The sequence below is a fragment of the Berghia stephanieae genome, chromosome 2 (assembly GCF_034508935.2).
Source record: "Berghia stephanieae isolate SIO BIC M18660-M18661 chromosome 2, UCSD_Bste_1.3, whole genome shotgun sequence".
NCBI lineage: Eukaryota > Metazoa > Mollusca > Gastropoda > Nudibranchia > Aeolidiidae > Berghia > Berghia stephanieae.
The window spans coordinates 64,997,397-65,014,641 of record NC_088361.1 but is presented as its reverse complement, the minus strand read 5'-3'; the positions used below and the strand labels follow the sequence as shown (position 1 = coordinate 65,014,641).

The following is a 17,245-nucleotide window of genomic DNA, read 5'->3' as shown; positions in this document are numbered from 1 at the left end:
TAACCTATAGATCAGGATCTGTAGGCCGTTCCACGATCCGCCACCTGTGGACGCGCTGGGTTGGGGATGGTCGCCCCAGCTGTACCCAGAATAATAATAATAATGATAATAATAATAATACATTCTTGAGATATTGGTGTGCAGTCCTGGAAGCATTGCCCTGCCCACATTCTGGCAATTAACCAATCAATATTCACGAAAATGTATTATTATTATTAGGACTGCACACCAATATCTCAAGAAATGCAGAGGCTCATGATTGTTATGTTATTTAAATCTGAATAATAAAGTTTTTGATTCAGTTGGAATAATTATGGCACTCTTGGTTAGAAACATAGAAAGCAATATCATATCACATTCAGTCATTGAATGATATTCATATAGAGCTAACAATGAACAAGAGCTATAATTACCACATTTCATTATTATTTTCAATGGATTTATTTAACTACTGGTATTGAATGAAAATTTGAAATTAATATAGCAATGTTTGAATAGATAGATGGGTCTAATATATGTAAACTTATTCAGAGAGTAGAAAGCACTTGTTAAAGTTTGTTGCTTCGTGTCACAGAAACAGGAATAACTCTAGCTCCATGAGCCTTTTGACTCTAAAGGACCACACATTTCAATGTAAGGTGAAATACCATTTAGTGTTTTGATAATATAAACATGACCTATGTCTTAAATGTTTTCCTTATATTCAATAAAAACATTAGAAAACACAATGAACCTAGACCTCAGATACCACAAGGTTGTAAAACTTATCATTTGAACAGAACAGAACCTTATTTTGCTTTCAAGCGTTTTCAAATGCGTACCTGGCCGTTAACAGCCTTGCCTTTGTCAGAAAAATTGTAATATCGCCTAACAAGGGTCATGTCCCGTCCTATATGTTAAATGTTGCTGTTGGCCAGGGACCCCTTGTAAAGCGCTTTGAGCACATTTAGTGGATATTGTGCTGTATAAAGCTCCAAAAAAATGTTCAGCTGAAAATCACACTGTATATAATGTATCTACAATGCCATAAGCTCATTAAAAAGTATTTTCTAGATATCATAACAATAATATTATATAAACGGGCGGATGAATAACAATTTGTGTTCCACATAACTGTCCGGACATTAATCACATAATTTATCGTCGCTTGACCTCAACAGACTTCGAGACAACAACTTATCGGTCATTGACTCCCCGCAAAAGTCCAGATTTCCCGGACTCTAAATAAGGGTACAGCATCATGCCTGTTCATCGACAATGAAATTATCTTTTAAGAGATTACAGCTGCCTGTTATCATTTTCAAAAAGTAGCTTTTATATAGTGCAATATCCACTAAATGTGCTCAAAGCGCTGTACAAGGTGTGCCTGGTCATCAGCAACATTTAACATGTAGGACGGGACATAACGGTTGTTATGCAATATTACAATTTTTCGGACAAGGACACCGCTGTTAACGGCCAGGTACTCATTTTACACCTGAGTACGGTGAGAGAATGTGAATAAAGAGCCTTTACCAAGGACTCAACTATGCGACGAGCGCGAGGCTCGAACCCAGGACCTTCCGATCCGAAAGCGAGTGTCATACCACTAGACCACATAGCAGCATATAACTAGGCTAATTGTGAAAGGTGTGATACGGTCAGTTTACAAACCATGCACTATAGAATACATCGTGAGTTGGTGTTAGCTAAGTATGATGGTTAAATCAAGGGGTTCGGAAATAGCTCAACTGGAAGAGCGCTCGCTTCACAAGCAACAGAACCGATATCGGTCCTAGGAACAGTCGAGTTTTCTTAGACCCCTCTGTCCAACTAAGAGTGATTGAGTATCTGTATCCGTTTGATCAGGAGGAAAGTACTTTGCAATAGACTTGCATCTTATCCAATGGGTAGCAGGCAAAAATTATCGTTTATTAAACGATACAGAAGTCGGGACGAGATGAAATCCGTCACCCCCACCCACCCTCATAGGTTTTGTGACCCCCAATATGCTTCAACAGTCATGACGTCACTTACCTCGTAATGACGAATAGTAACTTAGCAACTGGCTCTAAACTATCGGAACAATGGCGGACGCCCTTATGAAATATTTCTCCGACGAGCAGAAAAGTGTATCCAGAGGAGAAAAACATTAAAGATATGATCATGTTTTGACTTTTATACATTCTGATAACATTACATATGAAAAGTTCTAGCCAGCATGAAGAATAAAAGGTAGCGATTTTCTTTGTTTAGAACCACGCTGCTCGTCGTTGCTGGGCGACGTGACATCAAACTATTGAATCCAATTACAACTCTACACGGGTGGATCAGTTAGCCTCTTAATTGGAACTACACATGGACTTTTTTTCGTGAACCTGTATTTATATTGTGTACTTCCTTATCTTGTCCGACAAGATTTGAAAGAAATAATTCTATTTGAGTAAAATTTCAACGAGATGTAATGAAGAAAAAAATCAGATTCCTTTTCAATTTCCAGGATGTCTTCCTTTGAGTTTGATATTTTCTTGGAAAAAAACTTTTTTTACTCTCTTCTTTCTTGGTCTCGTATTTTACGTTTTACTATTACAACAGCTTGTCAAATTTATGTTTACAACTTAATTTCCTTTCCAAGTAGTATTTTCCCTGTGTCTCAGAAGTTTCCATCTTCCACACTCGCTTCCAACCTCAATAGTAGTTAAAAAGATTTTTATCCTTCTCTATATTTATCTGGCACGGAGAAAAGATTAAATAGAAATATTGAATGAATCTTAAACAGAGAGAAAAATAAGATAAAATAGATGTATCCTTTAAAAATTATAGCTATTAGACTGCTCCAGAAGCTGGTACCTAAATGCATATTGTTTTATTTTAAAACAGAAAACGACTAGAATTCATCTTTATCTTTATTTCTGGTTAATTTTTCTTTAAAAATATTTCATGAATTGTGGTAATATGTTAAAAAATAAATCGAATATAAACAAGTTAAGGACTCGGATCTTCTTAGTTATGACATAAATTTAATTCATTTTATATAAGTATTTATGCATACAATTGGTCTAACTGTAATTCTAGACAAAATAAAAGACATCATTGGATAAGATAAGAACTCAATTTTCAAAAGCGAAATACATGTTGTAAAAGTGATATAGTATTCAATTGAATTAATTATAAATCGAATTTGATCTGCTGTGCATAACTTCTGTTACTATGGCGAAAATTTAAATATGATATGGAATCAGTTTTCATTTGAATTATGTTTTACGTTTATAGAAGTTGACGTCACTCAGCTATGTGTTATTGTTTTTATCCAGCCATTTTTATGAGCAATTCTCATTAAATTATATTAATCAGACCATTGATGCTGTGGGTTTATCAATAAGAAATAACTCACAAAATTTTACCAGCTTGATATAACGTACCAACTCACAAAACGATGTGTAAACTTAAACGTTTATAGTCTGATAAATGTGATTTAGTGATAACTACTCATAAAATGGCTGGCTAAAAATAATTACAAAGAGGTGAGTAACGTCAATTTTGTTCTATCTATAAACAGTTTAGTGTCTTGGTACGCTACATCCGCTTGCGGATGCTGTGAGATGGCCATCCACCAGCAGATTTAACGTACAAACACACTAAACTGTTTATAGATAGAACAAAATTGACGTTACTCAGATCGTTGTTATTGTTTTTTAGCCAGCCATTTTATGAGTAGTTATCAAAAACGTACAGCATCAATACACACCAGTGACAAACAAAAAGTATTTTTTGTTGGTAAACAAAAATTCTTTCTAACTGATCCCGCTTTTCATTCAGTATTCAGTTGCATCGCATGACATCACAACTCCAGCAGTACTATCTATTTTGGCAATAACAAAAACTGGACCGTGGTTTAATATTGTATGTGACAAGATGTGACGCCTTAAAATGGAAGATGATCATCCTTTTATCCCTTGGGAAATCCCACGCATGCTATTGAAAACGTCTCACCAGCTCACATCATACACACTGGTTACAACCACATCCAAATGGAAAATCTAAACTGTTTTTCAACTGCGGAGGAGTAGTCATCTGATAGTTGTAGTGAACAAATCCAAAATATAAATAAAAGTGACATTGAACTTAGGCACAAGACCAAGTTTGTAACATTGATACACACACACACAAAAATCAACACACAGATATTTCGAGAACTAAGGAAAGCTTTTGTTTTCATCCGTTTTCTCTGAATTTAATGATAAAAAACAATTTAAAAGCTTATCAACCACATAATTTCAGCACTTCAAAGAGCTATTACTACAATACCTTTAAAGTCCGAGTGCTATACCCTCATTTTTCTGATTAATTTGTCTTATTCAACTCACATAAATTGACGAAAGGAAATATTTTTATTCAAAAACAAAAACAAAACGTGCTTAGTATTGGTGTCTTTTTTACAGAAAACAACAACTTGGCACAGTCAAGTGAGGAGGTAACATAGATGGAAAATATTATGTTAAAACCCTTGAGCAATATACGAGGTTGAGTAAAAAAAAAGTAATGTGACTCTGCTTATTACTTTAAGACAAATTGATTTAATACCATGCATCAAACCTCAAATCAAAATTTTGCATTAGCCACAGTCTACCTTTTAGTAAGGTCATGCATTCCGTCCTCGTAAAACTGAGTTGACTGAACTTTAAGCCAATTTTTCACTACTGTCTTGGCTTCTTAATCATCTTCAAAGCGATATCCCCTCATTGCCTCCGTCAGAGGACCAAAAAGATGGAAGCCTGAAAGTGGCTAGTCTGGTGAATACGGAGGGTGAGACATAGTTGTCCATCGATTACCATCCTTATCACTGATACGTGTGTGTGGAAGGACATTGTATCTCTAAATCCGGTCTAACTTGACAAATTCTTGCTTTCAGTCGCTTTAATGTATATTTGTACCTGCTATCTCATCATGAGAAGTTTTCCTATCAGATCTGATCAATGCTTCTGTCTGTATTTGATTCACTGAGTTGACACTGCTTGGATGACTACCTAAGATTTGTCAGATGAAGACATGGTTGAGGGGGTTTCAGGTTTGGTGGTGGATTGCATCTAATTTTCTTCTAAATGACGAGAAACACGTTCCACCCACCTAAAACACTGCCTCTACAAAATGCCTGAGTTTTAGAAACTTTCCCAGAGCGTTTTAAAATGTTACTCGAGGTTTCTTCCTCGAAAACAATAAATTGAATGGCAACTTCCTGTCGCTAAGGACATTCGTGGGGGCAACCATTTTAAATTGTCATAACTTTGTCAAAATTTTACAGAATTAAAATTTTCAACTTTTGGTTCAAAGCGTCATGTCCCATCCTACATGTTAAGTGTGCTGTTGGCTAAAGACCCATTGTAAATCGCTTTGAGAACGTGAAATTGCGCCTAAAACAGCTCAAGTTTTTTTAAAGCTCAATTTTAAAGGAAATGATTGTATTGCCTTAATCTGGGGAAAAAACACGTTTAAAATTTGGCTGTCGTCCTAGGTTTGAGAGTTTTATTTTTGACAGGAGGAGAGTTATTTTAATCAATCGATATCTGAAGGACAAGTTTCCTGGCCAAATTCCCCTTCCTTTAAATGGTTTTTCCAGCGATTTACGGTGTCATTATTTTTTCCATTCATTTAATCATAAAATTTGATGGTATCTGACGCTGAACATTGGTCGTCCCTCAATCTTCTTAATAGCCAAGAGTAATAACTTATCGTATTGTGATATAAAATTCAATTTGATGATTGCAATTGACGTCACACTATTTTTAGCTTTGCTTGTTTCATCTTGCAATACAAAGAGGCTAACTTATCATTATATTATTCAAATTAACAGATTGTAAGATAACTTATAATTTTGAAACATGAGCAGTTATCTACTCTTTTACAAAAGAAACTAGACAGTTTGTTTCCGCTAATAGTTCGATACTGAATTGGACAAACTTTATTTTCTTTTGGTGTATGATTTATTGAATTTGTGTAAACTGTTAAAAAGTCGCAGATATTTAAAACCAGTCATTTTGCAAAATAGAACACACAACTGAAATCAGCACAAACGACTCACTACAGTATTTTGTATGCCCACCGTTTAAATTGATCAATGCCACAACCCATTGACGATGTCAGCTGATTGATCTTTTCTGCTTTTATTGTAATTTAAAATTGTATTTAGTCTGTCAAACAGTTCATCGGATTTTGTACAGCGTTCTTGTTCATTAAAAAAACATTTTAAAGCTTTCTTTTTATAAAATACCACATATTTTCATTTGGATTCGTGTCAAGAGTCTTTGGTTGATACGTGTAAGCTTAGTTTTCGACCATCAATTAGCACTCCCAACACCATTACAAATTCATATATACTCGATTTGTTACTTCAGTAAAATTTTCGACATTGAGAAGATTAACTAACGTCAATAGCACGAAAATCGTTGTCTTTGGAATCAACTTCAACAAGCTAATTCGTTCGTAAACAAAATCCTGTTCCACATATCCTGATCTCAACCCTCCGTGAGATATACTCTAGGAGAATTATAGTACTATTTTTGAGATAAATACAACCCACATCATCATCATCATCATCATCATCATCATCATCATCATCATCATCATCATCATCATCATCATCATCATCACCATCAGCATCATCATCATGACTTCGCGAAGTCCCAGGGTTGAGAGTTGTTTTTTTTTTTTTGCCAAGATGAGGGTCATTTAAATCGATCGATATTTAAAGGACGAGTTTTCTGGCCAAATTTTCAAATATTATCGGTTTACCAAGAGTACGACAGTATAGCATTCCCTACAATTTGTCTCAAGTGAGGTAAATCTTTCCCCCATTTTTTATTTAATAAGGAGGGCAATTAATTCTGTCTGGCCATAGGCCGTAAGTTTGTGTATTGGTTGCAGTTATATTTTATTATTTGAAAACCATAAAACTGGGAATAATTCCTCTTTCCCTGGAACCACATCTGATTATAATAATAAAGAAGTTCAACTCGAATCTTCATTTATCACTACTAAACAATATCCCAAATGCATTGCCGTCTTTCATGTATTGTATAAAACATACTAAACTGTTTCAGACATGCGGACGAGTACAAAGCGATTTTCGGTAGTAAATAGTCCCAACAAACGCCGGGGGAATTCATCAAATTATTTACACCGCTTCTCGGTTAGTAATTCCTTGTTGAAAATTCCCTAGAGTAAAAAATGTAGTCGTTCATCATTTTAAATAAATGTGGTAGCAAATAGTCATTGACATTAAACGTTGGGGTCATCTCTATATCAGGATGGTGATGTTTGTTGGTATCGTAATCTGACTAAAGAGATACTGACGTAGTGGCTTTTATTTTGTTGTTGTTGTTGAAATAGTACTTTTAGATAGAGTGCGATTGACGTCACAATAATAACGATGATAGCACTGATAAATATGATATATATATATAGTAGTATTAATGGTAATGATGAAAATAAAACCATTTATAAGGCGCAACTTAGATATACAATGCCTTTTATATGTTTTGTTATTGTTCCACCAGTACAATAGGTGATCAGTAGTTCACATTCTCTCTGACAGATTAGAGGCATTTGTGATAACACATTTGTTTGCATGGTTAGTACATGTACAAGTGTATCTTTTAATATATTTTTGCAGCTTTAAGTAATCAACTCTTTATAATTACATAATATAAATAGAGCTATAAAGTGATTGAAGTTGAATAGTAAACATTGCGTGTAATAATTCAGGCAGGGTGCAATTTTTATTACAAAATAATTTCCTAAATACTTAAACTCAGCACGTCAATGACTATCAGGTCAACAGAGGAGTTTCTATCAAGTCCCCAATCTGGAATGTAGATTCAAAACCTGTTCTGTTTCCTACAATTTGAGTAACCGGGTAGCTATAGTACACTCGTTTAGCCAAATAAACGCTACATTGCGATGTGTGAAATCCCCTGAGGATGAGGGAACGTTGGCCACCGATGGACCAGTATTTACTGCGAGCTAGAGAGGTCATGTTTTCAAAATTTAGGCCAGAAAACTCGCCATTTAAAGATCCATTCATTCAAATGCCTCCCATCTTGTCAAAAAATAAGAAACCAGGGATTTCATTGAAGTATTGACAAGATGAGGGTCATTTTAATCGATCGAATATAATCTTGTTATCGCTTGTCATTTGCCGTATCTCTGTGGCTGAAGCGCATTTACACATGCTGCGCAAGTACAAGGTATCTAGTCACTAACTCACGGTCAAGTCAGTTTTGCAAAGTAAAGATAGTCTTTATCTCACGATCAACGTCAATCAATAACATCCTGTCTGTTGTCAAGTCAACGGGAAAGCGACTACGAATCCACAATCTGAGACTTTCGGTCGTCAAAATCGTTTGAAGTTTTATTCAATTTGACTCATTATCAATGAAAATGCAGTTTCCTTTTCATATCATATTTAATCTTTATAAAATATAATTTATTTCTTCTTCTTCTTCTTCGTTCCCGTCACGTCATATGGTCAGTCCGGTCTGGTGAATGAAGCCCACAGTGGTCCTGAGTTCGTTCTCACTGCCGTACAGCTTCTTTGAGTATGGGGTTGGGTCAGGCCAGAAGTTCCTTCTCAACTGGTTGTACCTTGGACATTCCATTAGGACATGATGTCCATTTTCGTTTTCAAGTCCGCAGTCACATTTATAATTTATTTAATTTTGACTTTGAATTCTGTGTTATTATTCGGAATATCTGTATGGCAATTAAATGCCGTATCAATAGCTAGACAGATGCATTGATTAAAAAAAAACATTAGATGCCAAAGACCTCGGTTTGAAAATTCTTCTGATGTTCAATTAATTGAACATTAGAATTTTATCCATCTCTATTTCAAAAGCTCTTAAGCACAGCAATCATTTTCATCTTTAACAGAAGGTGTGAGTTTAGTAGGGAATGGGAAACTTTCGGAAAGAAGTGGTCCCGTCGAGCGACATTATATTATCAATGTTATGTTACCATTTTTAATGTTCTGGAAAAAGGAATAATTTTCAAACAGTGTTGCCTAAAAATTAAAGAAAGAAGGGGTAAAAGAGAAGAAAACAGGATCAATCTCCAATTTAGTTTGGGTAATATCGAAATTGTCGATATATCTAGATCACAATTAAGAGGATGTGGCAACAGTACGTTCAGTCAGCTGAATGCAGACATTGTTGGATTTATTGTGGTGCTGGTTGGGATTGATGGTTTGTTGCTGGTGATGATGATGATGATGATGATGATGATGATGATGATGATGATGATGATGATGATGATGATGGTGGTGGTGACGATGATGATGATGATGATGATGATGATTATGATGATGATGATAATGATGATGATGGTGATGATAAGGATGTCGGTGATGATGATAATGGTGTTGATCAGAAAGATTATAAGTATTGTGTGATGAACAGGTTATTCTATATAATATTATACACCTATCTCTAGTCTGTCAAATCGGGTCATACACCAAGGGACTGAGAGTTGAACTTAATCCTTATGCCTAAAGCACCACTGTTTGACACTGACACACTACCAAAAATTTGCTATATGGATTAGCAATTGTTCACAATCATAAACACAATGGGATTTAAAGGAAATCGTTGTATTTTACTTATGTGTAGTATGAGGTACATTTGTACCCCACAGTGCAGGAATCGGTATATTATTTTTGTTTTTTCCTTATATGAGAGTCTGGTGTACATTTGTAACCCACAGTGCAGGAATCGGTATATTATTTTTGTTTTTTCCTTATATAAGAATATGGGGTACATTTGTACTACCCCACAGTGCAGGAATAGGACATGAGAAACGTCATGCATGTGTATCCCAAAAACTAATCGTTTTTTTTTCAAACAACTTTTCAGTATTACTTATAACTTATAATTTTTGAGGAATTATCCAAATTTGGGGCGAATTCGTTGAAAAATAAATATTTTAGAGCAAAAACAAAAACAAAACAGGCCTTGGGATACAAATGTACGCCACAATTCAGGAATAGGGTTAAATAACAAAAGTCAAATGGAATGGAATGGAAACTTTAGTCTAATTAACGAAGACAGGTGTTGTGAACGTTTCGAGTTTGCCCTTTGTAAACAAAAAAGTGTCTCCGTTAATTTAAGTTAACCTTCCATAATTTTCTTGGGTCTACTTCTGATCCCTGATGAATTCTTCCCTCTTGTCAAATCCTATTCTTTTGAGCGAACTAGCTTGATCCTTTCACTATCTTGATTTTTTTTTTCTTTTTACTTGCTCTAAAATGACATTGTGTTACAAGCGTAAACCCCTTTAAAAAAAACAAGTACAAAATTAAAACGAATTCTGCTTCTAAAAAACGTATACATTTAAATAGAACAATGTCCACTAAACTTGTTCAAAGCGCTTTATGAATGCTCCTAACCCACAGCAACACTTAATGTATAGGACAAGACATGACGATATTACAACTGTTTCCTACAGAGACAACGCCGTTAACGATCAGGTACTCATTTTACACCTGAGTACGGCGAGAGAATGTCAGTTAAGAGCATTTTCAAAGGACTCAACCATGCGCCGCTTAAAGCGGGACTCGAACCCAGGACCTTCCGATCCAAAGGCGAGTGTCATACAACAAAACCACATGGCCGCACAAAGGCTACCCACCGCAGGACTATTAAGGTTTTTTGATGAATGAATGCACTTAAGGTTTGATTCCTCTTTTGTCTTTCACATGTCAAAATATATCGAAAATGATAGAAGCATTGGGACTCGTATGACAATTTGTAGAGATGGGATAAAAAGAAGACATTCGATGATACCTCAAGATGAAACCAAACACACACACACACACATACACAAACACACGCATGGACACACACGCACACACACACACACACACATATATATATATATATATATATATCCAGCCCCCCACCATATATATATATATATATATATATATATATATATATATATATATATAAAGATATATATATATATATATATATATATATATATATATATATATATGGGGGGGGGGTGGAGTGGCCGAGTGGTTGAGGCATTGCACTGTGATCCGGATGACCCGGGTTCGAGCCCAACTTCAGGCACTTTGGGTTTTTTTCCTTGAGCAAGATTATTAACCCCCAGTTTGCTCACTTGGACAACACGGGTGATTCCTGTTGACATCAGACATCTTTTTTGATGAGTTATCTATATTACTTCCTGGAATGCCTAGGCGACGATATCTTATGATGTGTGTGTGTGTGTGTGTGTGTGTTTGTGCGTGTGAGAGAGAAATATGAACTTTTAATGATTTAAAGATAATGACGATGATGATGAAGATCGTAATAATGATGGTGATTATGAAGACTATGTTGATGATGATGATGATGATGATGATGATGATGATGATGATGATGATGATGATGATGATGATGATGATGATGATGATGAATCATTAATAAATTATCTGTAATCAGGTGTCCTGTTCAAACAGCTAAATATATTTTTATGAATAATTATCTTAGCTTGAATCAAATTGTCTCGTCTGGTTTGTGGGCATAACTTGTTATAGGAGTGTCGCTATTTACAATAATGTAAAACATTATCTATCTTAATCGCGCCTATACAATTAGTCCCTGCATGTAGCGTACATTGTAATTATGACCATCAAAGCAAATGGCAACAGTTTCAAAGGGCAAAACATGATATAACAATTGTGTACCAAACAAGATAATTATCGTTGGTATCTAAAGTTCCAGAGGACAAGTACAGTCAAGCCTCGATAATCTGAACCCTCCGATCTATAAATTTAGTTCGGTATTGCTGAGACAAAAATAAAAACTCTACTATTGGTTGGATGGATGAAATGATTGAGTTTAATCCTGGGGTGAGATCATTTGCGCACAATGCACCCCTTGTATTACATGTAAATGAGTACCTGGCTATAGGTTGTGACGTATGTTGTCAAGCTATTAGAAAAAAGTCTTTGGAATGAATAAAAATGCATCTCCACATTGATCGCTTGAGAAATATATTATTGTTTGTTAAACAGACAGATCATTTTCAGAGAGAGAGAGAGAGAGAGAGAGAGAGAGAGAGAGAGAGAGAGAGAGAGAGAGAGAGAGAGAGTGAGTAAATGTGACTCATATAAAAGGGAACAACACAAAACAAATGACTTTTCGGCCTTTTTGGCCTTCGTCAGGAAACAGACAATATTGTCACTCAAAAACTACCCTGTATAAATGCACATATTTAATTTTGTAGGTATATCTATTCCCATTTATCAACTAGACATTTTGATTATTATGTTATTCTTTTTCGTGTGCATTAACGACGTCAATAAAAGATCATACCTTGCTCGACTATTCGGATTGTAGAGAAATCGAAAATACAAAAGAGGTGACTATCGAGATGTGACTGTAGTAGATTATAACAAATATATAAAGCAGCGTCATTTGAGAATTAGTCCAGTAAAATTACTCAAAAAGTCAGGATTGTTATTTTCTTTACAAGGACTGGACCATAATTCAGTGATGGCTTGCAGAACCCATACCATCGTGCTGTTATGTTTTCTAACTGTATTTGGTGTTGTGAGAAGTATGTTGTCGTATGGTATCATATCGTTTAAGAGCTATAAGGTTTTAAAAACATTTAAATGTTTTGCGTAACTTTTATACATAGATAAGATTTTCAAAATTAGATCTATAGGTCGCTAAAAAAACAATGGATAATTTACGAGGCTATTTTAGTATAAAGTAGAAACCAAAAACTTTCGAAAATATACAAGCAAGAAGAACACATTTTTAATTAATTCCTGCCAAGTTTATTACAAAATGCGATTATACCAAACTCGTATAAAAATCACGATATCGTTTCCAAATTTGCGTCTTGTTTTAGCAGTGCAGTGTTTCTAGTGTAAGAAGTTGCCGCGTCTGGTTGAAAAACAAATGACCAATTGACAGTCCAAATGACAGTCTGGACAAAGTTTTTAGCTTCTAACAATGCTACATGATTTTCAGTACGGGCAGAAATCTTATTCGATTTACTTCCAAAGGTGAATAACAACCAATGTACCCTGACTTGATCATATGGACTACATTATTTGGTCATTGATGGTTTATAAGGGTGGTGCAACGTTTTACATACCGACTTAAAAGATTATATTCAATATGCATGGTATCAACTCACTATTCAAGATATTAGAAACTCAATCGGATCATCGGAAAAAATGCTACGGATCAGTCATAAAAGAAAATGAAAGATCACATCAAAATGTGAGATTTACGTTCAAAATCTTGGATATGGCATTTTTGCGGTGTGGTTATTATTGCGGATAAAAAATTTTCAATATATCTAGATCTACTGTTTTTGAAAAATTATGTACACAAATTTGAATAATTGGGTTTGATTGTGAAAAGAATGTCATACTTGTATCATTCATAGTCTTTCGGCTGCAGGCTTCTAATCTTTTCCCGGATTTTTTTCTCGCACCGATATGTAAACGACATTCATTGTTAATTTGACAATGTTCGGTACATAATAATGGTGTTTCAAATGATTAAATATCCAATACACCAATAAGTGTCATAGTCATGATTTGTAGTATAATTGTCCCTATCAACATTTGTTTGACATGTCCAGTTGTATAAATTTGAGAATTTCAGTTAATCAATATACAAAATGAAAATATTATTCAATTATTAATTATTTCGACAAAAGTTTGGTAAAAATAAAGTATGGGTAAACCACAAAGCTTGCACATTAGTATATCGTAATCTCTATATCTAGATATAGACTCTTTTTTTTTGTTTTGTTTGAAAAAAACTTCTTAGTCTGAATGGCACAACTATACCTGGCTACCATACATGTTATGGAACAATAGAAACTTAAACATGCCAAGACGTTTGAAAAAAGTATGGAATCGCACAATCTTGAGGTATTCAGCATACTGACTGATCGGCACAATGTGCCGGTTTACCACGGTTCTACACTTTACCTGCCGTCTGTCTGGTTTTTAAGTGATGTATTTGTGTTCTCATTGATTTTGTTATTGGCTGAAGAAGGCTTTTGAGCCCGAAACGTTCTGTTTTGAAGTTGCTATTTTCATTTTCGTTTATTTCATTTTACAGTCCACAGTATCTAGCAGCCTAGTATCACACTATATCTATAACTTTTTTGGTCGTTTTCCGTTGACAATTTTTTATAGCGCCTTGTTAAAGTATTGAACTGTAAGCTTCAATTTATTAGACGAAGACAGATACTGTGGACGTTTCGGGTTTCTCTTTATCAACAAAACAGGATGAATGAAACACTAAGGACGAATGAGATAAATATGTGTAAATGCTAACTATGTCATTCACACATATTATCTCATTCGTCCTTACTGTTTCATTCATCGTGCTTTGTTGAATAAAGGAAAACCCGAAACGTCCAGAGTATCTGTCTTCGTCTAATAAATTGAAGCTTATCTTTATTTTTTTCATAAGCACGGGATTTTAAATGCATTTTCCATTACTTGTCCAGTGCAAATGTGAAAAAATGGTGTTAAATACCCTTTATACGAAGATAAAATATTTTGGATGTCACTTCAACAAACTTGCATTTTTCTCCCCAGGTATGCCGAGGAAAAAGCGAGATCAAAATGATGTCGTAGACAAAGTCCGATGCGAGGATACAAGTACAATGTGTGACAAATACAGGTTCCCAGCTTACCTTTGTCATGAAATTAAGTATGGAGAAAATCACTGCAGAAAGTTTTGTGGATTTTGCGACCCTCCAGAATATGAAGTACCGGATGTTGAGAAAGAGGAACCACCCAAGACGTGCAACGTTCAATACTCCTCTAGAAATGTTTCCTACGTATCCGGGCAGGAATTCACCATTGGCTGTGCTTCTTGTACTTGCGATGGCCCGGGTTGGGGCTGTGTTGATATTCATTGCATGGACTTTCAACTTCCTGATCCGGCTTGTTTTTGGGAACCTCCCATGAATGATGACAAGTGTTGCCCAAGTCCATATTGTCCCAATGGAATACATATCAACTACCCACCCTTCTGGGTAGACCTTTAGTTTTATCTTAACTCTTTAACCAGTTAAATCCACGAAATCTGCAAAAAGAAAAACGTATTTTAAAATTTAGCATTCGAATATCAATTGATTTAAGTGACCCTTATCTTGGCAAAAACTCTTACACCTGGGATTTCGCGAAGTCCCTGGTTCGAGAGTTTTGCCGAGATGACGGTCGTTTAAATCAAATGGTATTTGAGGTAAAAAAAATGCAATGAACTGGTCAACGGTCAGACTAAATTTCTTTTGAACAACTATTTCTAACCTGAACCTTGCAGATTTGACAGTTTTTACCAAGATAGCAGTGAAAATTATGCGATTGGGTTTTGATGAAGCCCCAGTTGCATTGCCATTACTTTTCTTTTGATGAAAACGATACATTCGGAAGTCACTCTAAAGATTGATCGAACCCTCATTACTTAAATTTACTAAAATCAATTTTCAAATTGAGTATCCTATACTTCAGTACAAGAGAGAAGTAGATTTGATTTCTAGTCATTTTGAATGTCTATCAATTTCATTATCATATTTTAATTAATACGGATTATAATAGAGACGAAAGTCAAATGTTGATATATGTAACATTAAAGTTAATTTAATTCAATAAAACCATTCAAAATTTTGCAACTATAAGAACCGCGTTGTCATTGATAAACAAAATATCAGCATATATATATATATATATATATATATATATATATATATATATATATATATATATATATATATATATATACATACATACATATTAAAAGAAAGAGCAAGTCCTGTCTGTCTGTCTGTCTGTCTGTCTGTCTGAGTATGTGAATGTCGACTAGGAGGAAAACCAGACTACTATCTGCTATGAAAAGTAGCCATTTCGTTAGCATTTTTATCCTTCTGATTCAGGACATCGATTTTTTTTTCGATTTAAGGTCGATTTTACATTGGCCGTATAAAAATGATTAATTAATTTCATTCATCCCTAAGATTTACGACGCCATTTTGAGCTGAGTGACGTCAATTTCGTTCCTATTATAGATCCATGTTTATATTCAGAGTTAAATTTCAAAGCATCAAACCATAATGCTGTGCTTTCGCTTTCTGTTTAATTAAAATGGTGTCGTCAATCTTAGGAATCGAATAAAATTGATTTAATAATTTTATACGGCCATTGTAAAATAGGCCTAAGTAGCAATTATTATTATTATTATTATTATTATTATTATTATTATTATTATTATTATTATTATTATTATTATTATTATTATTATTATTATTATTATTATTATTGTTACTATTATAATTATTATTATTATCATTATTATTATTATTAATTCTAATATTCTTCTTCTTCTTCTTATTTTAATTACTATCATTATTATTATCATTATATTTGTTGAGCGCTCTTCCATGTCACGAGGAAGTGCTCAGAAAGCTTTACAGCGGCATCAACAATTCAATTTGGAAAATATGAAAGTCTAAGATGCTTTTTTCCGATGAAGAATGCCGTATTTCTTTTGGAAGTTTGTTCCAGAGGGTTGCGATGGTTCTGGAAAATGATCGTCATCCAGGTGACACGTAACAGTTATTTCCTTGAGAGACATGCAATTTTCCATCGGATGACGAGCGAAGGGTGTATATATAACTCCTATTGATCATAAATATAAGTTGGTTGATATTTGTTGAGGCATTTAAAACACACAATATCATAACTTTGTACAATATTCGCTCCTTAACAGGAAGCCAAGGAAGCTCTTTTAGCCGAGGTGGCACATGTTTCTTACTGCACTTAAGGACTAATCTTGCAGCATTGTTTTGAATTATTTGCAGCCTGAGTATTCTCCCGCTGGTGAGGTTCAAACAGAGAGAGTTAAAATAGTCAAGTTTTGAAAGAACCAATGATGTAATCATGGTTTTTGTCACATCTGTATTTATGTAGTTTCTAATTTTACCAATTCTGTTAAGTTGGAAATTTAGGCTTTGAGAAAGATATTTTATGTGCCGGCCTAATGTCAAATTTTCATCTATAAAGATGCCGAGATTTTTAACAGCGGGTGAACTTTGCACAATCGAGCCATTTAAGTTTCATTGATATTTCCAATAGAATTTGTAATATTGAGGTGACCTGACATGACAATTTCCAACTTTAATTTATTTGTTGTCATCTAGTTTTTTTAATATCATGCACGCCCTTTTC

At 34.5% G+C, this 17,245-nt stretch overlaps 1 protein-coding gene across 1 annotated transcript; it reads left to right on the top strand.

Moving 5' to 3' along the window:
- The first annotated feature begins 12,448 nt into the window (after positions 1-12,448).
- Positions 12,449-15,702, top strand: LOC144965353 (uncharacterized). Its single transcript, XM_078900603.1, has 2 exons — positions 12,449-12,597; positions 14,615-15,702. Exons 1-2 carry the CDS (start codon positions 12,534-12,536, stop codon positions 15,067-15,069), a joined length of 519 nt encoding a protein of 172 aa, XP_078756729.1. The 5' UTR covers positions 12,449-12,533; the 3' UTR covers positions 15,070-15,702.
- Positions 15,703-17,245: the final 1,543 nt, after the last annotated feature.